Source organism: Phycodurus eques, chromosome 20, assembly GCF_024500275.1.
Source record: "Phycodurus eques isolate BA_2022a chromosome 20, UOR_Pequ_1.1, whole genome shotgun sequence".
In the NCBI taxonomy this organism is placed as follows: Eukaryota; Metazoa; Chordata; class Actinopteri; order Syngnathiformes; family Syngnathidae; genus Phycodurus; species Phycodurus eques.
In genome coordinates, this window is record NC_084544.1 from 7836052 (window position 1) to 7863287 (window position 27236).

At 42.7% G+C, this 27236-nt stretch overlaps 1 protein-coding gene across 6 annotated transcripts in view; it reads left to right on the forward strand.

Annotated features, from left to right (window-relative positions):
* LOC133395397 (solute carrier family 45 member 4) overlaps positions 1–27236 on the forward strand; it is a 50687-nt gene that overhangs the window by 14595 nt on the left and 8856 nt on the right. For 5 of the 6 annotated variants that reach the window (XR_009767234.1, XM_061664234.1, XM_061664237.1 and 2 more), the window contains 14 exons: positions 5563–5757; positions 6242–6555; positions 17635–17823; positions 20455–20634; positions 22228–22418; positions 22492–22678; positions 22992–23450; positions 24463–24740; positions 24821–24982; positions 25884–25983; positions 26073–26153; positions 26229–26359; positions 26702–26770; positions 26865–27016. Coding sequence is in view for 5 of the 6 variants with exons in the window: in XM_061664234.1 (XP_061520218.1) it covers positions 5579–5757; positions 6242–6555; positions 17635–17823; positions 20455–20634; positions 22228–22418; positions 22492–22678; positions 22992–23450; positions 24463–24740; positions 24821–24982; positions 25884–25983; positions 26073–26153; positions 26229–26359; positions 26702–26770; positions 26865–27016 (2672 nt within the window). In the remaining variant the exon portion in view is untranslated. Of the gene's footprint in view, positions 1–4249; positions 5469–5562; positions 5758–6241; positions 6556–17634; positions 17824–20454; positions 20635–22227; positions 22419–22491; positions 22679–22991; positions 23451–24462; positions 24741–24820; positions 24983–25883; positions 25984–26072; positions 26154–26228; positions 26360–26701; positions 26771–26864; positions 27017–27236 lie in introns of those variants that run through there. The other variant, XM_061664239.1, reaches the window with a different exon arrangement.

The following is a 27236-nucleotide window of genomic DNA, read 5'->3' on the forward strand; positions in this document are numbered from 1 at the left end:
GGGACTCCATCATTCTGCTGGGGGACTTCAATTCTCACGTGGGCATGACAGTGAGACCTGGAAGGGCGTGATTGGGAGGAACGCCCCCCCCCCCCAATCAGAACCCGAGCGGTGTTCTGTTATGGAACTTCTGTGCTCATCACGGATTGTTCATAACGAACACCATGTTTAAGCATAACGGTGTCCACACGTGCACCTGACACCCTAGGTCGCAGTTCGATGATCGACTTTGTGGTCGTGTCATCGGACTTGCGTCCGCATGTCTTGGACACTCGGGTGAAGAGAGGGGCGGAGCTGTCAACTGATCACCACCTGGTGGTGAGTTGGCTCCGATGGTGGGGGAAGGTGCCAGTCCGACGTGGCAGGCCCAAACATATTGTGAGGGTCTGCTGGGAACGTCTTGCAGAATCCCCTGTCAGAAGGAGTTTCAACTCCCACCTCCGACAGAACTTTGCTCATGTTCCAGGGGAGGCGGGGGACATCAAGTCCGAGTGGACATTAGTCGTTTTTCTTCGATTATAACGTTTATATATTAAAACGAGAAGCCTGGATAAAATCTCCAGTGGGTATGTTTTAATTTTATTTCATTCATTTATTTTTGTATCTCTTTAAAGTCCCCTGGATGCTTTTTCTCCCCCAAACTACAAATGTGTTAATAGATGAGAGAATCGAATCGTTAAGCATGATCGACAATGGAATCCGAATCATACAAATCTTATCAATTCCCATCCCTTGTAGTCATACGGGAAAGAGTTTTGCGAGGGGATGGACGGAGTGAAAAGGGAACAGGATGAAATCAGCCTGGACAGGAGAACTATAAAATTACATTGGAGTTTGATTTTACCCATACAGTGGTGCCTTGGGATACGAGTAATACTGTGTTTCGACTTGTGGGGGCACATAGAGCATATTCTTGCCCACCAAATATAAAAAAAAATAAAATAAAATAAAATAAAGGGTTTTATATAGTTTGGTGGCATACTTAAAGGCCTGCATGTTGGCTAACTACCCCATGAGTGGCTGACACGGACAACAATGAACCCACGTGTGAATGGAAAGGGCTGGAATAAGAAGGAAAGGGTGATTTAGGGATAAGGTCGCAAAAAATAAATTTGCAACAGAGAAAGTGGACTTTGCAACAGCAGCCCGTGGGAGAGTTTAATTTGGCCCGCCGTGCAATTGCTACAAATAAAACCCTCGGAGATGATAAAAAAAAAAGAAGTTCAAGGCCAGGGACACGGGAGGACCACGGATGTCTCCCGTGTCTCGCAGATCCTCACCAGATTTGTGAGGCTGAAAATATATACACACAAGGAGGTCTATTTTAGTGAGTGTTAACTCCTGGCCGCTCGCGGGATTACCTGGGACACAGGACCCGTTAACGTCACTTGCTGTCTCAACTTCCTTACTTCTGCTTGTTTCACTTGACCAAAGACTTGTTTTGTTTGTTTGTTTGTTTGTTTGTTTGTTTGTTTTGCTATTCACCTTGCCCTTTTTCCACTGCACTGTACCTTGCGCACCAATGGCAGCATGATTCAACAATGTCCTGCAAGTCTGGCTCACAGTCCGGGTTCGAATCTGGAATTTGCTCGCGCTCCCTGCACTTGCATGGGTTTTCCCTGGGTACTTCCTCCCACATTCCAAAAACATGCATGTTAAGTTCATTGAAGATTAAACTGTAAATACTGTAAGTGCATGGGTATGAATGGTTGTTTTTCAATATGTGCTCTGCGATTGACTGGCGACCAATCCAGGTTGCACGCACTCACACCTATGCAGCTGGAGTTGACTTCTGTGACAGTAAGAGGACAAACATCCCTTGAAAAAGCGCCTACTCTAAACTTCCCACAAAATAAGACTCCTTCAATTGTAGAAAATGTCTTGCTGAGATTAAGATTGGGACGGAATCCAACCTCTGATTAATTGACAGATCAATGTTTCTGTCCATATTGTTATGTTCAGTGCGTGTATAGAGGCGTCTGAGAGAGGCTGTTATGTAATCCACCGCAGTCTGTGGGGTCACAGAAGCGCGACTTTATGAAATATTAATGACGAAACGGAGTGCTTCATAAATGTTAATGGATAGACATGTGAGAGCCCTGAGAGGCGTCGAGGAGAGTACGGAGTGAAAGTAAGAGGAATCGGGCACAGAATAATATTTTTGCCACAGCAGACCCTCGTAGCTTCAATGTTTTTTTTCATGTATGTATGTTTTTAATAGGTTATTTATGCCTAAACTATTGTCTGACGATTACAGGTGCTAGCGCCACATGTGCTAAAAAAAAGCCTCTTTTACACAGAGAATCCACAAATTTACCACATCAGAGCTGTAACTTCCTCTTACACAGCAACCTGGCATCCCGCTGTCAGATGATGCGTGATTAAAATATAAATACTTAAATACTTCAGATGGTGACAATTGGGTGGCACGGTGGGTGACTGGTTAGAGCGTCTGCCTCACAGTTCTGAGGAGCGGGGTTCAATCCCCGGCCCCGCCTGTGTGGAGTTTGCATGTTCTCCCCGTGCCTGCGTGGGGTTTCTCCGGGCACTCCGGTTTCCTCCCACATCCCAAAAACATGCATGGTAGGTTAATTGACTCTAAATTGCCCGTAGGTGTGAATGTTAGTGCAAATGGTTGTTTGTTTATAAGTGTCCTGCGATTGGCTGGTGACCGGTTCAGGGTGTACCCCGCCTCCTGCCCGATGACAGCTGGGATAGGCTCCAGCACTCCCGCGACCCTCGTGAGGAGCCGGTGTAAAAGAGGTGTGTTATAGCGGCACCTACTGGCTACGCATGGCCTCATGTCATGGCCATTCCTCTCTTATGCTGATCTCCACATTGCGGCTTTGTTCCCGCAAGCACAAGCCACGTTTTTGTCATCTGGCAATTCTTTGAGCCGCATGAGCGCAGTAGCATGCTTTCATCTTTGCCAGAGTTCTTACAAGTGTTTCAGAGGGGGTAAAAACCATCATGTGCACCCAACAATTACATTCTATCAACAACAAAAAAAACAGTTTTTTTTAACAAATACCCTCCTTTCATAGAGCGAGAATACACACATCTGTGTGTCAGCAAGAGCATCTGCCTTTCAGCATCAATGCACGGCTATTTAAGGACATTATTAATCACCCTACTTTTGTTTCTCGAAAATGTTCATGGATCAATGTGACCCCATTTGGTGTTTAATAAAGAAATATTTTAATTAAAAACAATATAAAATGGGCAGCACGGTGGCCGACTGGTTAGAGCGTCAGCCTCACAGTTCTGAGGTGCGGGGTTCAATCCCCGTCCCCGCCTGTGTGGAGTTTGCATGTTCTCCCCGTGCCTGCGTGGGTTTTCTCCGGGCACTCCGGTTTCCTCCCACATCCCAAAAACATGCATTAATTGGAGACTAAATTGCCCGTAGGCATGACTGTGAGCGCGAATGGTTGTTTGTTTCTATGTGCCCTGCGATTGGCTGGCAACCAGTTCAAGGTGTACCCCGCCTCCTGCCCGATGACAGCTGGGATAGGCTCCAGCACGCCCGCGACCCAAGTGAGAAGAAGCAGCTCAGAAAATGGATGGACAATATAAACTGAACAGAAGAAAAAAAAAAAAAAAAACTAGACTGGGCTGCCTGCAGTCCAGACCTGTCTCCCATCGAAAATGTGTGGCGCATTATGAAGCGTAAAATGCGACAACTGAGATCCCGGACTGTTGAACAGCTGAAGCTGTACATCAAGCAAGAATGGGAAAAAATTCCACCTACAAAGCTTCAACAAATAGTGTCCTCAGTTCCCAAACGGTTATTGAATGTTGTTAAAAGAAAAGGTGATGTACAAACTCAATTCCAATTAAGTTGGGACGTTGTGTTAAACATAAATAAAAACAGAATACAATGATTTGCAAATCATGTTCAACCTATATTTAATTGAATACACTACAAAGACGAGATATTTAATGTTCAAACTGATAAACTTGATTGTTTTTAGCAAATAATCATTAACTTAGAATTTTATGGCTGCAACATGTTCCAAAAAAGCTGGGGCAGGGTCGTGTTTACCACTGTGTTACATCACCTTTTCTTTTAACAATATTCAATGAACGTTTGGGAACTGAGGACACTAATTGTTGAAGCTTTGTAGTTGGAATTCTTTCCCATTCTTGCTTGATGTACAATTTCAGCTGTTCAACAGTCCGGGGTCTCCGTTGTCGTATTTTACGATTCATAATGCGCCACACATTTTCAATGGGAGACAGGTCTGGACTGCAGGCAGGCCAGTCTAGTACCCGCACTCTTTTACTATGAAGCCACACTGTTATAACACGTCCAGAATGTGGTTTGGCATTGTCTTGCTGAAATAAGCAAGGGCGTCCATGAAAAAGACGCTGCTTGGATGGCAGCATATGTTTCTCCAAAACCTGTATAATACCTTGCAGCATTAATGGTGCCTTCACAGATGTGTAAGTTACCCATGCCTTTGACACTAACACAGCCCCATACCATCACAGATGCTGGCTTTTGAACTTTGCGTCCATAACAGTCCGGGTGGTTCTTTTCCTCTTTGGAACGGAGGACATGACGTCCACAATTTCCAAAAACAATTTGAAATGTGGACTCGTTGGACCACAGAACACTTTTCCACTTTTCATCAGTCCATCTTAGATGGGTTCGGCCCAGAGAAGCCGGCAGCGTTTCTGGGTGTTGTTGAAAAATGGCTTTTGCTTTGCATAGTAGAATTTCAAATTGCACTTACGGATGTAGCGCCGAACTGTATTTACTGACATTGGTTTTCTGAAGTGTTCCTGAGCCCATGTGGTCATATCCTTTACACATTGATGTCGGTTTTTGATGGAGTGCCACCTGAGGGATCGAAGGTCACAGGCGTTCAATATTGGTTTTCTGCCTTGTCGGTTACATGCAGTGATTTCTCCATATTCTCTGAACCTTTTTATGATATTATGGACCGTAGATGATGAAATCCCTAAATTCCTTGCAATTGTACGTTGAGGAACATTGTCCTTAAACTGTTCGACTATTTTCCCACGCACTTGTTCACAAAGAGGTGAACCTCGCCCCAGCTTTGCTTTTGAATGACTGAGCGATTCAGGGAAGCTCCTTTTATACCCAATCATGGCACCCACCTGTTCGTAATTAGCCTGTTCACCTGTGGGGTGTTCCAAACAGGTGTTTGATGAGCATTCCTCAGCTTTCTCAGTCTTTTTTGCCACCTGTCTCAGCTTTTTTGGAGCGTGTTTCAGCCATAAAATTCTAAGTTAATGATTATTTACGAAAAACAATAGTTCTAAATATCTTGTCTTTGTAGTGTATTCAATTAAATATAGGTTGAACGTGATTTGCTAATCATTGTATTCTGTTTTTATTTGTTTAACACAACATCCCAACTTCATTGGCCACCTTTTTTAAATGTATTTTTTGATACACAACATAACAGGATGGTTAAAGGGAGCGTTTGCCCATACTACTGGTAAGTAGTTTACGGTTTAAGTAGCATTGTTGAATATCATGAACAGCTTTCACTCCTATTTTTAAATTGTCATTTTTTTCCATCTTCCCTTCAGATTCATCAGCCAACCGATGGGGATTTCACGAGGAGCTTCGACGACCACCTCTGCCGCCTGTCCGCCCACCTACACCTGCGGCCTCCCCCTCAATCCCGCCCAGCCCCTCCAGCCCTCCATACGCAAAATGACTCTGGAATTCACCAAATGGTCTTCTATATGGATTTTTACCCCCTGTAATAGACAAAAACAAAAGTAAGACGAGAGCTTGAAACGACCTCGATGACCAATAAGCCATAAACGCGCACAGATGCATGCACACACACTCACGCACACACACTCTCCATGCACATACCACACGCATGCATCAAAAAAGAAAATTGCACAAACTTTGAATGTTCAGTGCCCTCTTTCTGTGAAAATTCAGCTGCTTTTTAAAATGATTATTTAGGGGATTTTCAGCAGTGGGAAGGCTCTATTTGATTTTTCTTCCAACCAAGGAGTGCGGCGGCTTTTAGGCATGCCGCAGTGTCGTGAAGGTGACATTTTTAGTAATTTTCCTTGATTACCTTCAACTGCCTCCAAAAGAGATTAATGTTGGTTAATGTTTTTAATTACAACACATTAAGTTTTGTTTGTAAAGTATCCATCTAATTATCTGTAAGCAGATTAATAGAGAAGGTTTGTCAACTGTAATTTAGTTTTAAAGTGAGCTTGAGTGGGACGCTTTTTGCATCAGCACTCGTCCCCCCCCACCCGTGGTGTGCATGCACCCGCCCGCCATGCCTCCCCAGAGCACGGGCGCTGACGCCATGCAGGTGGGATCACTGGTTGCCGGCGTGGAGGCCAAAACGGAAGAGAAAAAGGGCTCGGACGGTTCGCCGGGAGCGGGGAGCCGCCCCGGCAAAGACCGCAGCGAGGAGTTTGTGAGCGAGGGGTCCATCGAGGGCATCCCCCTGAAGAGATGGGTGATGCACGGCGCCGTCATGTTCGGCCGGGAGTTCTGCTACGCCATGGAGACTGCGCTGGTGACGCCTGTGCTGCTGCAGATCGGTGAGAAGCCGAATCACCAAAACATGCACTCAAACACAACTCTCATGTCAAAACCTGTTCAGGCCTTTAAAAAAAAAGAAATTTCAAAATTAAGCAGCCTGAAATAATGTTTACGTTCCCGCCTATGAAAAACTGGTCAGAAAAACAAAGCTCAGACATTGCGTCATCGGGTTCCCTATGTCACCGACTTTACCTGTTGCTGTCAGGTAGCTATATGTGGGGAATAGGGAACCGGGCCTGACAGTGAATGGTGAAAATCCACAAATAATTGACACCCATTATAATCGCATTGCAAAGGGTTTTGGTTTTTTGTTTGATTTTTTTTTTTTTAACTCCAAAAAGTGTGCCCGAGAGTGCATGAGAAATAATTGTCACCTCGTCGGTCAAGCCTCCTGTCTTTGGTAGGTTGTTCTTCCTTGGCCGTGGCGGTTCCGTGAAGAATAAAAAAAAATAAAAATAAAAAAAAAAAAAACTTGTGAACTATCACTTTAAGTATTGTTGGTACAATTATTCAAAAAAGTTAGCAGTTAGAATTTTTATTTATTTATTTTTTTTATGTAGTTTGGCAGCATACTTAAAGGCCTGCATGTTGGCTAACTGATACCTGCATCTCATTTTCATTACCTCTGCCTACCAGTATTCCCAACACATCACTGGCTAGACTATTCTTCTGTTTTTTGCCCTGCCATTCAGGCATTGCCAACCAACAATTTCTTGTGATTTTGTTTTGTAGCAACGAGTACTGATTATTACGGAATATTTATCAGAGTAAATACGGATTTAAAATGTTTTTAGTTTTTTTTGTATTTGTAATGAAGTTTTTGTACTTTTTACATTACAAGGACTGTATGACACATTAGTGTGCCGTGAGAGATCATTAGGTGTGTTGCAGAAAATTATCCAATTTCACTGACTGTAATTTGTCGTATAATGCGCAAAAAATTGTCAAAAGTCAATAGTGCGCATTATGTATCGGTATCGGGGGAAATGGAAAAAAAAATCATTTTATAAATGTATGCCGCCATTTAGAGGTTATGAAAAAGCTGTACACTTTAATTCCAATATGCCACCGCCACCTAGAGGTTATGAAAAAGGTATAGCCTACACTTTCACTCCAATATGACAGGGTACATATGACTTCATATATGTACAGTTGTGCTCATAAGTTTACATACCCAGACAGAATTTGTGAAAGTTTTTTTTATTTTATTTTTAAATATGACTGAACATCAGTGATTTCTTTATGGTTATGTTTTGTTTAATGATAATGCTTTTCTGAAATTCTTGACAGTTTAATTTAAATCCCCTTAAAATTAAATGTTTCGACTGGTCCTTCATGTTTTCTTTAAAGAATTGTATACATCTTACAAATTCTGCCTGGGTAATCAAACATATGAGCACAACTGTGTGTTTTCTCATTTACTGAATGAAATAGGGCTGTGAATTTGAAAATTTGACTAAGTAACTAAAAAGAAAGTATTATGTGTTCAAATAAAGTGCTTAACTTCAGAATAATACTTTGAAAAAACTAACAAAATACAGATAATACTTCATGTTTTGATGATATGGGTAGAAGCTTCAACAAGCATGCATTGTAAAAATACATTAAAAATAGAAGGGTTTTCCAGAATTTTTAGGTCAACTTTTGAAGTGCGGGGTACACATGAACAGGTCGCCAGCTAGTCACAGAACACATATAAACAAACAACCGTTCGCACTCATATTCACCCCTACGGGCAATTTGGAGTCTTCAATCAACCTACCACGCATGTTTTTGGGATGTGGGAGGAAACCGGAGTACCCAGAGAAAACCCACCCAGGCACTGGGAGAACATGAAAACTTCACACAGGAGGGGCTGGGATTTGAACCACGGTCCTCAGAGTTGTGAGGCAGATTTTGCTTTTGTGTAATTTTGTGTAACTCCAAGAAAATACAACAAAACACCCCTTCTTTTTAAAATTTTATTTTATTTTTTTATAGCCCAAATTACAACCTTTCACTTCAGGCAATGCAACAACAACAACAAACCTCCTTATTGGCCGACTAAAAGAGCATTGAGCAAGTTTTGGCATCACATGATTGACTGCTGAAAATGTGTTGGTGTATTCTTGTAAGGTGTGGGGGGGGGAAAACATCACAAAGTCTAGTGCAACGCGTTCAAGTGACGTTCAAGGCCTGTGGTGGAAGGGAAACTCCCTGGCTTTTAATGTCTGTGTGTGGAGTTTGTTTGAGTTGTTTGTCCATGTTGATACAGTTCCAGTGAAAGATAAGAAATGTCTATCATACACCCTCATGTCTTATGGTCAGTGCCAGGCACTTTTGCAGACAACTGAAAATAATTTCACCGGCACCCTGCAAAATATTAGTCCAAAGTAATCCCAGAAGAGTGGAAGAAAATTTCCATCCATCCATCCAGAAAATGGAAGAAAATGTCTGTTTTTTGTTTTGTTTTATTTTTGTTTGTTTGTAAAAACAATTAATTTAATCATTCTCTGCCAATGTCTATTTTGGTTTCCAGACATCTGCATGTAATTTAATTATTTGGAAGTTGTGATCCAGTGCTCATTGAGAGTCATTACTGTCAAACCACAACATCCACAAGCCTGAATATGCCACTTTGGTACAATGTGTAACAAAACACAGTGTTTGTGTAATTGGCTCTTCTGTTTGTTGGGACTTCTAGTTGCAAGAAACAATGTGTGAACCCTTTAGAATTATCTGGATTTATGCATAAATTGGTCAGAATATGTGATATGATATTCAAGTAACAATAATAGACAGTCTACCTTATCTAGTACCACACAAGAAGTAATGTTTTGATGTTTTTTATTTGACACACCATGTAAACAGCTACAGTTGGGATGGGATCCAGCCAACCTTTAGTGCAATTAATGTAATGAAACTGAAGGTGTTGGTTAAGGCTGCCCTGTCCCATAAAAACACAACAGTTTTCTCACACAAAAAAACCCTCTTACCATACCTACTTGCATGAAGCTGGAAAGGGTCACTAAAGTATCTCTAGAGTATCTTATGTTAACACTTTACTGTCAACATTTTATGCCAGACTGTTGTAGGTATTGTGTTGTGTGGTTGTTTCTTATTACGGAGACAATGGGAACAGTGATATTCCTTTGTGGATGAATGACGTTTTTAGTCTGTCGTCCGTCCCAGAGAGCCAAACCGTTTCACTCACGGAGACGGCACTTAATCACTAAGCCTCTGATTTGCACTTGCACAGATCCATGCATGTGATGCATGCAACAGACACATTGGCAAACACAAATACCTCCTACCTCGACATAGACAACATGCCCAATGTTCAAGTGTTTGCCGCTTATAGAAGCTAACCCTTATCTGTGCTTCCGACACTGCAGCTCTTGCTCAGCATTTGGCTTTGACATGAAATGTTTGTATGTAGTCCTGCTATCGCTTGAAGGTGCCGGATCTTTGCCCAGCCTCCCTTCCATGTCATGGGCGGAGAATCGGATTGTGGCCTCTGGAATGTAAAGTAGCCGCACCGTAACGTCACGATCCGGCGAAATTCAGAATGGCTTGCTGAGAGACGCACTTTCAGGAATAAGAAGCCAAGAAAAGATTTACATGGTGTATTAATAGACAGCGACATGCGTCTTTGTTGGCCATCTTGGCTTTGTTAACAGGGGAGTGGGTGAGCAGCGGCTCATTTGCATACACAACAGAGACGGGGAAGAAAAAAAACGGAGTAATTACTAATTACTTGTTACAAGTGCATGTTAAGTGTCCTGTAATATTTACTTCTTGTGGATTCTGATGGAAGAATGAGAGTTTGCTAGGACACATGGGAACTGTTTACAATTGTAGAAAATTGATATTTCCAATTTTTTTTTGTGTTGTTAAAAAAAAAAAAAAGTATATATTTATTTTTTAAAAGTACCAGTAGTTGGAATTAGTTTGAAAATGAAAATCAGCCATGATTAAATTCATTCACTGTGAGATCAGTGTAAACAAACACTCTTGAAAGTCTTGGTATGTAGCTAACCTGCTCCAAAATATTGCCTGGTGGGAAGCCAGTTTGTCTGCGTGCCAGGTAGCCTCCGAATGATCTCGTCATGTTAGCTGGGAGGATAATCTTCTCTGATGACCTTGTAGATGGAGCACCATTACGTAAATGACTTTCTCCATGTCACCCAGCCACTAATCGCCATAATCTGACCCTCAGTCACTCAAGGGACACTGGCCCTTTGAAAGGGGTTGTTTCGTACTGGAGTCCCAATAAAAATAAGGGGAAGAGAGATGGGAAAGCCGCGGACCATGTGAATTGTCCCCCCGTGATGGGTTTTGAGGCCTTTTGGCCGCAGTCAGCGTCTTTCACACCTACGACGTGACTCACTAGTCTGCGTGGCTATTTAAAACCCCCTCCCCCTGTTTATGGCCCTTACATAATCACCGCGACAACTTTCTGTTTCTACTCTTGTCATTATTCGCATGCCCTTTAAGGGTTTTGGAGTGTGCCAAGTGAGGCGACACAGCAGCAACACTGACATGTGACCAATGGGTGCCCAAATAGCGGCCCGCAGGCCAGTACAGTCAGCACTCATGTTTGCCGCGGAAGGCAAAAGCCGTATGCGTCGGTACGGCTGTACGTGAGATTAAGGCATGTATGTGCTTACCATTACTGTAGGATATGTGAGGAATGCTGAAGTGTGAATGTGTCAGCACGTTGCTTCTAACCCGTACACGCCCCTCATTTCATTCCTCCAGAGAGGTGAAGTAATCAAAAACAAACGCCTGCTGAGCTCTCAGGTGATTTTGAAGGAATTAAAAACATTACAGGAGGCAAATCCTCACCTTAGAATATTAATGCTTTTAACTGTTTGTCCTTCGAGAATTTAGTTAGTTACCTTATTTGTGGGCCAAGCCCAAATCCATGAATAATTGACGCCCCCCTAAAAATGTTTAGAATTGCCTATATTAATAGTTTAGGGCCGTGCCACGAATCAAGCAAAATCCACGCATAATAGACGGCCCCCCAAAAGGTTCCCAATTGTCTATAAATGCAACAAGATGGCAGCAAAGCAATATTTTTGGCCAAATGAAGCTCCTCAACCCTCTTCAAAATAGTTCCTTGGCACCAAAATGCCACAAGATTGCACCCCAAAAACAGCGCATACGTGAGTTTTTCCAGCAAATAACTGAGGATAGGTTCCACAGGAAAAAACCACAAATGGATACATTTGTAAATAGTGAATCAATGGGGGTTTACTGTGTAGTTATTTGGCATTAATAAAATACATTAAAGATCATATTGCACATGGATTTGGAATGTATTCAGAACTATTCCTATACCTTTACAATTATGTTTTTTATTGACACTGTCAGATAGCTAATTGTTAAACACTAGGATTAGTCTTGTAGTTGTCATGTGCAGACGTTTTAGTACTTTGCCCCTCTCATGTAGCTTAACATTGCAAAATGTCGCCTGAATGATGCGTATTTTTAGGTATCTAAAAACAACTGAGCTTAAAAGGATTTGCATTCTATCTCGATATATATCCAAATAGAGTTCTTGTCTTCCACTATGTCATCTGGTCGTTTTAAACACTAATTTGGACACACACCCACACACGCGCCTGAGTGCTTTACACGAAAACAGGCCAGAGCAAAAGAAAGCTGTAATGGCTAGCCTCAGGGTTTTTGTGTGTTTTTAAAAAAGAATACAAAACCATCTGGTCGACCTCACCGACACTTGTTGGCATAGGATAAGATGGAGAGTTGGCTAAAAAGATGCATGGAAATATATTTGGATGAATGAATGGCTACATTAGGGACCGGGTGTGTCATTCTCACACTGGGAGGGTAGCATTTGCAGTAATGACCTCAGTCTGTAAATGCTGTTGTTCAGACATGGACAAAATTGAGAGTCAATTGTTGAGCCCATTTCATCTCATTTGTTTGCATTTGCTTGCCCAAATGGCAGACCCAAAACCTGTAAACATTCTCTCAGATAAATTAAAATGTGCGGGCCTCTAGGTCAAACTGTATTGTCTACTGTCAGTTGACAAAAAGTGCGATTTACCAGCAACATATATTCTTGAAAGGGCGGCACGGTGAACGACTGGTTAGCACATCTGCCTCACACTTCTTAGGACCGCGGTTCAAATCCCGGCAGTTTGCATGTTCTCCTCGTGCCTGTGGGGGTTTTCTCCAGGCACTCCGGTTTCCTCCCACATCCCAAAAACATGCATGCTTGGTTGATTGAAGACTCTAAATTGCCTATAGGTGTGAATGTGAGTACGAATGGTTGTTTGTTTGTTTCTATGTGCCCTGCATTTGGCTGGCGACCAGTTCAGGGTGTACCCCGCCTCTCACCCGAAAATATCTGGGATAGGCTCCAGTAAGCCCGCGACCCTTGTGAGGATAAAGCGGTATAGAAAATGGATGGATGGATATATTCTTGAAATGTCCAAGTAAAGCTTTGCCATTTAATAGTTGCCTGCCACCTTCTGCAGATGAGTCAACAAACCACTGGCCACTATTTTTGGAAATGGGAATAACAGAATTTCACTATTTATATGGATCCTTTAACCAACATTTGTTTTTCAGAAACGGTAATAATGTCTTCAGGTCTCCGGGGCCTGTTTACTTATCCAAATTGTTTACATGTCATTATTAACTCTGTTACAATATTATTATATTGTCTTTATTTTATAGTGATCCCCAAAAATCTTTGAGTAATTGATGTCCCACTCAAAATGGTTTTCACTCTACTGTAATTGCTGTAATAATGAATGGCACTAGATAGAAGAAAATGACTGCTTTTGCCTAAATGAAGTTCCTCAACTCACTTCAACTGTTCCTTAGTATCCAGATACCACCAGTGGTGCCAAAAGTGTCAGAAACAACCAAAAAAAAACAAACAATAAACATCGTTAATGTTGGCGGCTTAGTCAATGACTGGTTAGCACATCCACCTGATAGTTCAGAGGTCGTGGGTTCAAATTCGGGCTCCGGCCTTCCTTTGTGGAGTTTGCGTGTTCTCCCCATGCCTGCATGAGTTTTCTCCAGGGACTCCAGTTTTCTCCCACATTCCAAAAACATGCATAGGAGGTTAATTGAAGATGAATTGTCCTTAGGTGTGACTGTGAGTGTGAATGGTTGTTTGTTTTCATGTACCCTGCGATTGAATGGTGACCAGGCCAGGGTGTACCCTGCCTTTCGTCCAAAGTCAGCTGGGATAGGCTCCAGCAACACAGAATGGATGGAGTGTTTATATGGCGGCATGGCTCAGGTGGTAGAGTGGTCGTCTCTCAACCCAAAGCTTGCGGCTTCGCCCTTCGGCTCCTATAACCATGTCCAAGTATCCTTGAGCAAGATACTGAACCCCCAGTTGCTACAGATGCTGCGTCGTCAGTAGGGGAATGAGGAGACAGTGTTAAAGCGCTTTGAGTACCTGAAGTAGAAAAGCGCTCTAAAAGTGAAAGCCCATTTACCATATATTCACTTTTTAACCACTCTATGCAAATATGTAAAATGAATCATTTTCATTGTGTGTGTTGTTAATACACCCGCCAAGTTTCATACTGAGCTACTTTTAACACATTTTCTTTCTCCATGAAACAACAACAACAACAAAAAAAACACACATTTAGGACTCCCCAGCTTGGAGTCACCCGGACGTATTGCTGTGTTGTTGAGGATGGCAATCAGTGCTCTTGCTGCACTACTACTGGGCTCGCCGTTACATAAAATCAGTGGCATTTGATTGGCTTTATTGACATCCGTAGCGGTGACGTGCAATTTTGGAACCTTCCCGTGCGTGATAGTTCAACAGCAGTGGGGAGGCCCGCTGTCAATCACATGCTCCTGTGACTGTCGAGTGGTGTCTTGTTACTGCCGAATGAACAGCATTTGTTGTCGGGGCATTTTCTTCATTTCACACTCACGTACATGTATGGATTCTTCACTGTGGGGAGCTTGACTGCAGTCCTCTTATGTAACCCAGCTCGCAATAAATGTGCACTTGCGTGCATTTAAGTACAGGGATCATATCACTCAGTCCCCATTAAGTATCATTTAGAAGGTCAGTCTAAGCAATAGGGAAAAGTCGAGTACACAACACGAAACAGAGAGATGAAGTCGACTCCACGGGACAGGACCTGTTTGTAAGGGTATTCTAGGATGCCAGAACATGTGGCTATGTAGTTTAACAGCTGACACTCACTCCTCTCACCCTGTTGTGTTGAAAGCTGTCATCCTTTTTTTTTTTTTTTCAACGTCACACCCGACTCATCTGATTTTGTAATTGCGGGATGGATGTTAATCGAGAGAAATTGGAGTTGTCTGTAGGTAGGTCTCATTACTATTGAACTTTTATATCACAATTAAGTCAAGTTAAACTAGTTCAATACAAAATAATATATAATATTGTGCAGGGAACCCCGTAGTATGCGGTCAGTTGTTTGTTATCGGGGGTCACTTCCTCTGGTGTCTTCAGTAGATAAAATGCATCCTCTATAGAGTTTAGGTGTGTAGCTTGAAGTTCTGGTGATGCAGTTATTGCAGGCGAACAATTTGCAGGTAAATTGTTCATAGGTGTGAATGTGAGCGGGAATGCGTGTTTGTCTAAACAGCCCTGCAATTGGCTGGCGACCAGTCCAGCGTTTATCTTGCCTCTCGCCCAAAGTCATCTGGCGTAGGCTCCGGGTCACCCGAAAGAGGACAAGTACTATAAAAAAGGATGGATAATCATTAAAATTACTGAAATGACTCAAATACATAATGTTTAAAAATAACGGCTTTATAAATGTTTGGAATTTTTTGTTCTGATTTAATTAGGAAGTAGTTCGATGGAACAGACTGTTCCTTGGTGGGTCCGCTGCTGAGAAAGTGCCATCAATTATATTGACCCGTGGCTCCTTGAAGGCAAGCTAGACTTTTTCACTCGTGGAGACAGCACTTCATCACCAAGACACCAAGTTATATTTTGTTAATTAGTGTAGCAGATGTACAACATGTGGTGCACGCAGCACATTGGCGAACATAAATACCTCACCCCCCTGTCTACATGTCAGGGGAATGAGGAAAGTGTAAACGGAGCACTTTGATGACTGGCGAGTGCTTCGTTTTGGTTCCCACCGTCCATCACAGCTCAGGAACACTCTGTTCTTCCTCACGTGTTATCCACCTCCTCACCTCGTCTTTGACCCTGATCCCTTTCTCATGCTGCCCTCCCCATTCTCTCACTTTTCTTGTTTCTCTCGTGGAAAAAAACTTCCTGCAAATTCTCTCAGTATTGTTTGTTTTTTGTGTGCGTGTGTGCACGTTTGTACCTACAAGCCAAGTGTGGGAACTCTTATACTTCACTACACTGTGTTGTGATTGTTAGTAGTGTACTATTATGCAGCTGAGTATGTGTTGGGGAGACGAGGGTGCAGGTTTTTGTTTTGTTTTGGTTCCCCCCCCTCCCCCCCCAATCGTAATTAATTCAACAATTATTTGAAGAAATAACATGTTAAAACGTGAGAAATTGTTTGTTTTCAATAAACCAATTGAATAATTGTTTAATAAAATGTTAAATGTACTTTTTTATTTTTATAATTTGTCATTTCAAGATGGTTTTGTAATTGTTTCATTATAATTAATCACTTATTCGATTAAAAAATCTAATACAAATATAAAATGCATATGTACATTTTTATTTTAATAGTAAAAAGAAAATTTAATTTAAATATTAGTTGAAGTAATTATAATTAATAAACCAGTAATTACAACCCCAATTCCAATGAAGTTGGGACGTTGTGTTAAACAGAAATAAAAACAGAATACAATGATTTGCAAATCATGTTCAACCCATATTTAATTGAATACACTTCAAAGACATATTTAATGTTTAAACTGATAAACTTGATTTGTTTTTAGCAAATAATCATTAACTTAGAATTTTATGGCTGCAACACGTTCCAAAAAAGCTGGGATTGTAGATTAAATGTTTTATGTACAGTAGACCTATATGTAAAACTATTTATTATATGTATTTACTATAAATCAGTTAACCAATTATGCCATGGAATAAATGCCTTTAAAAAAAAAAAAAAAAAAAAAAAAAATGCATTTTTTTTTTTATAATACTTTTACAATCATTTACAAGTTTTAGGTTGCAGGACTTTTGATATCATAGGTACTTAAATGTACTCGGGTCAAAATAAAGAGCGGCGTCTGTTGGACGGAGTAGAACTGCAATGCATAATTGTGTGTGTGTGTGTGTGTGTGTGTGTGTGTGTCAGTGTATGTCAGACAAAAGAAAAAACGAGGGAAAGTTTCCAAAGTGCACAACAGGAAGCGCTGTGTGAGTTACTTTACCGTAGTCGCGGGAGCCAGGAAGCCGATGATGATGGAGTCTCCGTGGCGACGGGGTTCCCAAGACCTGGTCGACACGGCGGGAGGGTTCAAGCCCTGCTTATGACTTCTCTGTCGCTTGACAAACACGATACGTAGACACTACCGGGTCTTGAATGTGCAGTGCTGACTAGACGTTCCTGTGCTACTTTGAATAAAGTAGGATTTGACCCTGTGGGGGTCGTGTTCAGCATGTCTGCCACGCAGTCGAGAGGTTGTGCATTTGAAGCCTTCTCGTGTGGAGTTTGCATGTTCTCCCCGTGCTAGTGTGGGTTTTCTTCAAGTACTCAGGGTTCTTCCCACATTTCAATAACAATAACCTCGTGCCAGTTATTCAAGATGATCGTCACTTTGCGTAATAGAAATAATCATAACGACTAGAAGTAACCCACAGAGTTAAAAAATAAATATCTGGCACTTGCACACAATGTACATGTCATATGACTAGCATGGTCTCTCCTTTCGCCACATTTCTAAGTCATTCTTTGACATTTCAGTTCAGCGTTAGCTCTTTAGCAATCACAACGCAATATCTACAAGCGCTGTAATTATATACTATGAACATTTTTAACATCACTGAGTCATTCCTCAAGAACACTTTCAAAAATAACTTTGGTTCCAATAAATGATTTGCCATTATTCCAACTAAGAAAAAATGTTTTACCCTTTAAGCGGACCTCAATCCCCTGTGTGTGCGCATCCAGGTCTTCCAGAACAGTACAACAGCTTGACATGGTTCCTCAGCCCCGTCCTGGGCCTTATATTCACCCCGCTGATCGGCTCAGCCAGCGACCGCTGCTCCCTGCGCTGGGGCCGCCGGAGGCCTTTCATCCTGGCCCTGTGCATTGGGACACTGATCGGAGTGGCGCTCTTCCTGAACGGATCGCTCATAGGTGAGAAGAACTAAATGCCAGATCTCATCTTGCGGCTCTGGTGCGGCAATTTTGCCGGATCTCTGTGAAAGAGATGGTGGGTGTGTACCTCATAAAGTGTCTGGTGAGAATATATACAGTGAAAGCCTGTTTATGAAAGCCTGCTGTGTATATGTTCCAGGCCCAATAGGTGAAAATCAGTTATATAGACCATATGAAAGATATTTAAGAGCTTTAAACACACGTATTTAGACAAGCTTTATAAAATACAATTTTTCATGTTTTCTTTAGTGCCTGTTTTCACTCTCCAACCCACACAGTTCTGCATATGAGGCGAAGTGTACTTTCTTCAAGCTTTTTTTTTTTTTTTGTCACTCCCAGTTGACGTTTACTCTAAAACTGACATAAAAAACAAAAAAGAATTACACATTGTGTATTAAAACACGGAAATGTTCAACCAAACTATATAATTTCAAAAGTCCACTAGCTTAATGCTAACCTGTAATGTGAAACACCATAGATGAGCTAAAGGTAATTAGCATAGATGCTACGGTCATGGTAAACCTTCAAGCAACTGCTGCTTTAACACACACGGTGCAGCAACACATACAAACAGTGCGTACAAAAAAACTCCCAGGCATATATTCTCTCTGCTTTGTGGGAACAACAACTATTACTGGAGCGCAGACCTTTTTGTTGCCTCTTCTTGTTGCTCTTATGCTGCACCTCTTCCTGCCCGGCATGTTGCTGCACAACATGGTACCACACTGCAGGCGCGGTACTCTAAATTCGGACTTGCCTATGTACTGTCACACCCATAAAAAAGATGGCAATATGCAACATTGCAGGGGCTTGAAGGATGAACTGCAATATAGTGGAACAGTATCTACTGCCATCACCTCTCCAAGCGTGTACTGTGGCCTTAACAAGCATGCACTTTATCCCATGGTGGAAATATGGTGGAGTTTTTTTTTTTCCTCCCAGAGGCAACTCCGCATCGCACAGAGGCCGACTTTCAGCTTTGAGCTGGTGATTACATAAGCATGAGGTCATTTCAAAGTTGTATGCTTGTACGTCCTAGTCATTGATTGACAGTTTGATCGACGGGGCACAGATATTGACTGCTCCCAGTGTAGTTCCGGTTGGGATGCTTATTTGCCCTTATGCGCTGTTTTGTTTCTTTCAGTAGACAATGTGATTTACAGTCCATTTGTTTCAAATTACAGTATATTGGCTTCTGTAATAATGGGGATTTTATTGAACAAAACCAGTACAAAGATAGTACAGTGGAACCTCAGGTTGCAAATTTAATTTGCTCCGTGACCCCGTTCTTAAACCGCAACATTCGCAAACCAATGTAAGCTTTCCCATTGAAATAAATGAAAATGCACTTAATCTGTTCCAGCTGTAGAACGATGTTATATTTATCTTATCGTGTAGTTTAAAATAAATACTGTGCTGTATAGAAATTGGTGAAAATCCAATTTATGATGAAATAACGGTGCGTTCGCGAGCAAATCACTACAGTAATGTTTGTTCACTGGGGTTTCTGCTTGCCCGAAATGGCCATCAGCTCCCACAATGCAGCTCACTTTTTGTGTTGCATTTTGGGAAGTGTTGGCCATTTAGGCAAAAAACAAAGATATTTGAAGCTCGGAGTCAATGTTGTTCATACGTCGCGAGAAAAAGCACAAAGTTCTGAGCCGTCCGTGGCCATGCCATGACTATTTGGAAACTGAAAATAGTGTGTAATTGACCCCCAATAGACCTCGACCAATCGTTCGTGAACCCTGGTGCATTCAATTGTCGGTTCACATTAATACTCCTGCTGAGACGTTTGGATCCAGTTTGTGCGTGTGTGCGTTTGAGTGTACGTGTGTTGACATGGGAACATGGGAGCAAGCAGTTCACAAGAAATTACTTCCTGTTTGCTTCCCCCTTTCAACCAGTAACGGTCAACTTCCTGTCTGGTGGGTAGTGAGTAGTGCCACTCCATTGTAAACACACACACAAAAACTGTGATCTCACAAACACATGCACATTTAAAAATGCGTGACAAAGCTTTGCAATGACAGCCTGGGTTATTTTCACGCACGCATGCATGCACACACGCTCAGACTGCAAAAGGCAAAGCAACTATTAAGTGGTCACAATCATGCAACTACAAACAGCCGCAAACAGACCTCTCCAGTCACACCTGAAAATGTGAGTGTATACTGGTGAAAATGTTTGTATTTTGGAGGGCCCCAACAGGCCCACCCAGAACTCATTAAGTAGTGGAAAGAAAGTGAAAATATTAACCTCAGACACCAGTATCACCGATCAACATGAAATTTGGTAGAAATACCTATCATAACAGGGCGCACAAAAATGTCTCAAGGAGTCATGCCTGAAATTAAACAGCGAGTTGGCTATTTTGGTTTAAGGAGCCAATTTTGGCCAACTTCAGGGTTTGTACTTTGACAATGAAATTCACTCAAATAAGCTCCAGTCAGAAGCAATTGCCCCCCAAAAAATGTGTTTTGGGCATACGTCATTTAATGTAGCAGAGCGTGGCATCAAAGTTGACTGACCATTTCAAGGACTCGCCATGAAAAAAATGGGTTTATTGTATTTTCTTTTTATTCCAAACTCCCGTCTTTCCCGTTTTAGGACTGTCAATGGGTGATGTTCCGGGGAGACAGCCGATAGGAATCGTTCTCACAGTGTTGGGAGTGGTGGTGTTGGATTTCAGTGCCGATGCCACAGAGGGACCGATTAGAGCGTACCTTTTGGACGTGGCCGACACAGAGGACCAGGACATGGCACTCAACATCCACGCCGCCTCGGCAGGTAATGCCAACTAAACAGGATGCTGCGCAAATCTGCTGCTGGGCTTTTTTTTTTTTTTTCTTCTTCCATAATTTCAAAAAGCTTTGTGATATCCTTTCATCAAAATACCCAGAGGATCCAGAATTATATATTATATACTTTACATGACATATCCAATTTCTTCTTTTGTTGAAATTATCCCATTTTGAGAGGCAGCGAGCGAGTGATTGTGTACCTGCCACAAATACTGCTGGGCCAACCCAGGGTGTTGCGCCAGCAGACCCAGGAGTGAGTGCGTGTGTGTGAGTGCATAAAATAAAACAAAATAATAAGATTTGAAACTCACATCCAGACGCTCACACAAAGACTAACTGGCCATGTTCCTGTTGTCGCTCATTATGCCACGCTGCAGTTGTTTTTGTGGTGACTCTGCTTGTCCCAAAATAGTTAATTATACTTTATAAAACCATTTAGTTTTTACGTTCTTTCATTGTATTTTTTACAATTTTTATTTATTTAAAACTAGCGATGCACCAATACCACTTTTTGTCAGTCCAGGCTAAAAATACTTATATTTTAGTACTCACAATACCGAGTACTGATACTTGATAATGCCATTATGTCTTGCAACTGTGATGAAAATGTTTGATTTTAATCAAATATTGTTCAAAAAGACTAACTTTTCTTGAATATTGCATACATTTCACTCAAACATTACACTTTTTAAGAGTACAATCACCAACTTTCAAGAGTATGTAACCAATTTTTGTAAAACAAATTACTCATTTTTACAGAAGCCACTACGAAAAGAGATGACACCATGCTGATTAAGCCTCTGTCCTCTAAAATCTTGCTGTATTTTTTTGTATTTTATATTGAATGACAACTGTAGACACGCCCGTGCTGGCTCACTTGGTGGCGAACCAAAAATGACGCAGTGGAAATGACGTTCCGGAAATTCTGCATTTTACCAAGCAGTTGTTGTAGACAATGGGCCTTGTCTACCGTTTGAAAAAATCAATCTAAACATATTTTGCGTTTTTGTAGCAGAAAATGATCATACAGTAATTACTGTGTAAGCGAAAAAAAATAATTGCCGCGAACAAACTCAACACGTCTTTCTGAGGATGCCGGCACTAACCAATGCATGCGCAAAAGGCAGGAAGAATAGGTAGTGACTCCGGTACTTACTCTGCCTGCATTGTACTGCCTGGGATGTTTCTGGCTGATATCTTTATCACAAACGCTGACAGGACTTTGATGAGAAAAGAAAACAATAGCAGCTATCTGCCCTGAACGACATCCACACATCTTCCCGTGCACCGTTTAGCTGCCCAACAAGGTGCCTGACGTAAAATGAATGAAGCACAAAACAAAGCACTAATAAGGAATTTACAACAATCGCCTCTTCCTGCGAATCCATCTGTTGTAATACTGAATTCCAGCGTAGGGGGTGATAGAACTTATGTATTATAGGTTTAACATTGCTGATATTTTAGAAACTAGGGGCAGTGTTATGTAATTTATCTTCTGATATACACACACGTGTAGTTATAAATAAGCAATTAAAATGTCAATTTGCCCCCTTTAAATGTGTTTTTTTTGCATGGGCAGGTCTTGGCGGCGCGGTGGGCTACGCTTTGGGCGGTCTTAACTGGACACACACCTTCCTAGGAGCCATCTTCAAGTCTCAGGAGCAGATCCTGTTCTGCTTCGCCTCCATCTTCTTCTCTGTGTCCGTGGTGCTGCATCTGCTCAGCATTGACGAACAGCGCTACATACCCATACATGACCGGCTGGACCGGGTACTGGTGGTTGTGTGTGTTGTACATGTAAAACCTGATACGCACTACATGACACATGTTCCCTTCTGTGCAGGAGAGTCCAGATCCAAGCACCCTGCATCCTGCAGCCAATAACGACACCGGACTTCTCACCCCGAGGCTCAAAATGATTGGTGAGGACGAATTGATGGACAGCTTCGACCTTTACAATGCCTACAGGGACGATCTGTCCGAGCCTGGGGACATGGAGATGGACTTCCTGGAGGTGGAGCTTGTGAGGAGTACGTTTTGGCCCACCTTCCCATTTTGACTTTGTTGCACCTTGTCTCTTTTTCTTGGTCATTTCACATACGTTTTTAAAGCCAATTGTTACTTAGCTCCATGGCAATCTCCTAGCTGCCGCACACCGCAGTAACACAAATCGTCTTCACACTGAGAAATTGATCGGAAGAGCCGATCTGATTTAATTATCTCTGCCTTTTACACAGAACACTTCAAACAATAGCAAATATTCAGGGGCACACTACTATAGTGTACGTATGTATTTGAAAGGAAATAGTGCCTTCTGCTAAAGCAACGTGGTCATATTCTCAGGTAAAAGCGACAGCGTCCTCGCCATGACAGACACCACCCTGGACCACAACGCCTTGTTCCTGTGTCACATCGAGCCGTCCATCTTCCCCGACCGCCTCTCGACCTATCGCAGCTCGCCCCCGGCGCCCCCGCACCTCCTGCATGCCAACCCTAGCATGCCAGCCTCCCGGCTTGCCAGCGTGCGGCGCAGCAGCAGCGCAGGGAGTCAGGATCTGCTGCGCCCCCAAAGCAGCAGCCATCCCCCAAAACAAGATGGCAGCCCCACCAAGATTTGCCGCCTCTCGGCATTCTTGCAGGAGATGGAGAATGACGAGGGCCAAGAGGCGTTACTCAACAACCAGATGAATGAGCAGCGCGCGCTGAACGGACGCCTGTTGGCGTGCATTGACGCGACAAAAACACACAGCGCCAATGGGCTGAGCACCAAAGGACAGGTGCATCGGGCCGGAATGGTCAAAGGTACTTATGCTAATGCTAGCAACATACAGCCATCCATTTCCTACAGCACTTGTCTCTTTAAGGTTGCAGTTGAGGTGGAGCCTTTCCCAGCTGATGAGAGAGGGTGTAGCACACCATGGATTGCTTGCCAGTTAATTTCAGCGCACATATAGACAAACCAGCCTTCACACTCACACAGTGTTACTGTGTGAGTGACTGTCCCCCATTAACACATAGCTATTGTCTAAACTGCTGGCAACAAAAGCACTGCACTTTGCTGCACTTTGCATTTGAGGATGCCCCACAGATTCTCAGTAGGGTTCAGGTCTGAAGACAAGCTTGGCCAGTTCATCACTTTTACCTTTAGCTTCTTTAGGAAAGCTTTGGTCATCTTGGATGTTTGGGATGATTATGTTGAAATACTGCCCCGTAACCCAGGGAGTCATTCTCTGCTTCAGTATGTCATAGTACATGTTGGTATTCGTGTTTCCCTCAATGAACTAGCTCCCAAGTGTCGGAAGCCAGACCATGACACTCCTACCAACGTGATTGACTGTAGGCAAGACACACTTGTCTTTGTACTCCTCCCCTGGTTCCGCCACACACGCTTGATACCATCTGAACCAAATAAATGTGTCTTGGTCAGATCAGACCACAGGACAGTAATCTACCTTCTTAGTGTGCTTGTCTTACGCAGACCGTTTGTCGACTTTGTCGAAGGGCTGGACGATTAATCACATTTCTATCATGACTTTTTTTGGTTTCTCATGATCATAAAAACAATAATACAATTAAATTGAAAAATATGGGGGGGGGGGGGGGGGGTGTCTAAAGGGCACAATTTTGACATTTTCACTTTTAGGGTATACTTACTTTTGTTGCCAGTTTAGACATAAATGGTTTGTGTTGACTTATTTTGTACTTACGTGTATGTGTGTGTGTGTATATACATATGACCTATACATACTGTATAGTCAAGCACATACATACATTTATGTGAGTGTGTGTATATGTAATGTTTATATCATTCCAGCTGCCAGTACCGGTGCTCCCATGCGGCTGTCCCGCCACCATCACACCTTCTACCGTCAGCCATCTTGCACATTCTCCTACTACGGCCGCGTGGGCAGCCACCGCCGCTGGCGGGCCAATGCCACCTTCCTCATCAAGTTGTCGCGCAGCATGAACGACCTATACGAGGTGGAGGCGCGACATAGGCGTCGAAGCCGCCAGCGCGACCGCCGCCGCCGGCGCCGCCGCAGCAGCAACACCAACTCTTCCAGTGGCGACGCTGAGAGCGAGGAGGGCGAGGTGAGGGCGCTTTATCGCCACTGCCGACCCCTCGCCCCGCTGCCCATCACCATGACAACTAAGCAATGCGCTCCCATCAGGTGGAGACCACCGTGCGGCTGCTGTGGCTCTCTATGCTGAAGATGCCGCCCGAGTTGCTGCGCCTGTGCGCCTGTCACCTGCTCACCTGGTTCTCCATCATCGCTGAGGCCGTCTTCTTCACCGACTTCATGGGACAAGTCATCTACCACGGAGATCCCACTGTGAGCACTTCACACAAGCATGCGTGTGACGCTATGACAAATAGTGACAGACAAACAGAGAGGGGGTTTTACAATTACAATTTACAAGAGTTGTATCTGAAGGTTTTACATTATTAGCTATACACTACCAATCAAAAGTTCATTCAAAATAGCACCTCAAAGTGTGTCCAAACCTTTGACTGGTAGTGTAGTACTATACTACATACACAGACTGTAATCGTTAAGGGTCAGAAACATCCATCCATCCATTTTCTGAGCCGCTTCTCCTCACTAGGGTCGCGGGCGTGCTGGAGCCTACCCCAGCTGTCATCGGGCAGGAGGCGGGGTACACCCTGAACTGGTTGCCAGCCAATCGCAGGGCACATACAAACAAACAACCATTCGCACTCACAGTCACACCTACGGGCATTTTAGAGTTGTCAATTAATGCATGTTTTTTGGGATGTGGGAGGAAACCGGAGTGCCCGGAGAAAACCCACGCAGGCACGGGGAGAACATGCAAACTCTGGCAGGCAGTGAAATAATTTTAAAATTATATTAATTTTAGAAATATTTAAAAAATATTAAAATCTTATTGGAATTTTACTCTAATATAATTAGTTTTCCTTTCCACTGTGCCTTTTGTTACCATGATGACTGGGGCCAGAGATAGGGCCACTCAGTGTTACTAACTTTTTTTTTGCTGCCTAGCTGACTTTACCGACTTTAAACAAAGCGACTAGCGACAAATCTAGTGCCTTTTTTGTGGTTTTCCATCCATCCATCCATCCATCCATTTATTTTGCCACTTATCCGTGTCTCTGTTTTTTGTGGTGGTGTTGGAGACTTTCTCCACAGCAAGACTGCTTTGCGCAAAGAAGCCACCACTGGGTAATTGAGTGTGGTATTGTGGTATTTGCAGGCTCCTGTTAACTCCACCGATTCGACTAATTATCACCGAGGCGTTCAGATGGGATGTTGGGGTCTTGTTATATACGCCATGACTGCCGCTACATGCTCAGGTAACAACACAGAATGAGGCTTTTAATAGTATATTTTTAGCAAAAGATCAATTCTGCATCATCTCCTTTTATGATTCCAATTCATCCAGCGCTCCTTCAAAAGTACCTGGATAACTTTGACTTGAGCATCAAGGTCATATACATCCTGGGAACATTTGGATTCTCGATAGGTACAAACATCATCATCTTAACATTTTAAGCCAAGTCATTGGCATCATTTTTTTGGTGTTGTTTTGTTTACATAGGAACTGCTATCATGGCCATATTCCCCAATGTGTATGTTGCCATGGTGATGATCAGCAGCATGGGCATCATCTCCATGAGTATCTCCTATTGTCCGTACGCCCTGCTGGGACAGTACCACGAAATGAAACGGGTAACAACAACTTGGATTATTCAAATAGAATGTACACGCACACATTCACGGTCAAATGGTTCAAAATCCACACGTTTCCTGCTGTTATTGGACAAATGCCGTATATTTGTTATTTTACACCCCCAAAAAATATTTTCATTATTATTCTGCCTACTTTTTTAACATTCTACTCAAGTCTCAATCAAAATGAATTAATTCCACACAACAAGCTCTACGCAACGCTATCAAAGTCAACCATCTTCAGATGTCAACTGGGCTACACCGTGGTCCGCTACAACCATGTGTCATCATGCGTTGTTTGCCAATAAATGCTAAAAAGTGTGAAAATGCTTTTAATTGCAGTACATCCATCACAGTCCCGGGAGTTCCCGTAGGGGATTTGGCATCGACTGTGCCATCTTGTCCTGCCAAGTAGGTCTATTTTATACACGCTCTTTATTCACATCAATACGTTTCTGACATGCTCTATCATACATTGATTATTTCTTCGTGATTCCTATGGTAGGTGTACATCAGTCAAATCCTAGTGGCCTCAGCTTTGGGTTCCGTCGTGGAAGCGGTCGGCAGCGTACGCGTCATTCCCATTGTGGCCTCTGGGGGCTCTCTGTTGGGATTTTTCACTGCCTGCTTTCTGGTCATTTATCCCTCTCCCAGCGGGTAAGTTATAAAAGATCAGCGTAATAATGCAAAAGCACTTTGTGAAAGGCCAACAAATGTATTAATGGAACAAACAAGGTTCCAGTAAAGAGCTTGTTGCTGGGAATTTAATTTGAAACAGGGTGCTGGTGAAGTATAGGTTGCTGCTAAATTGTATTTATATTCATTTTAATTTAATTTAATTGTAAAACAAGTTCCTGGTAAAGTATATGTTGCTGCA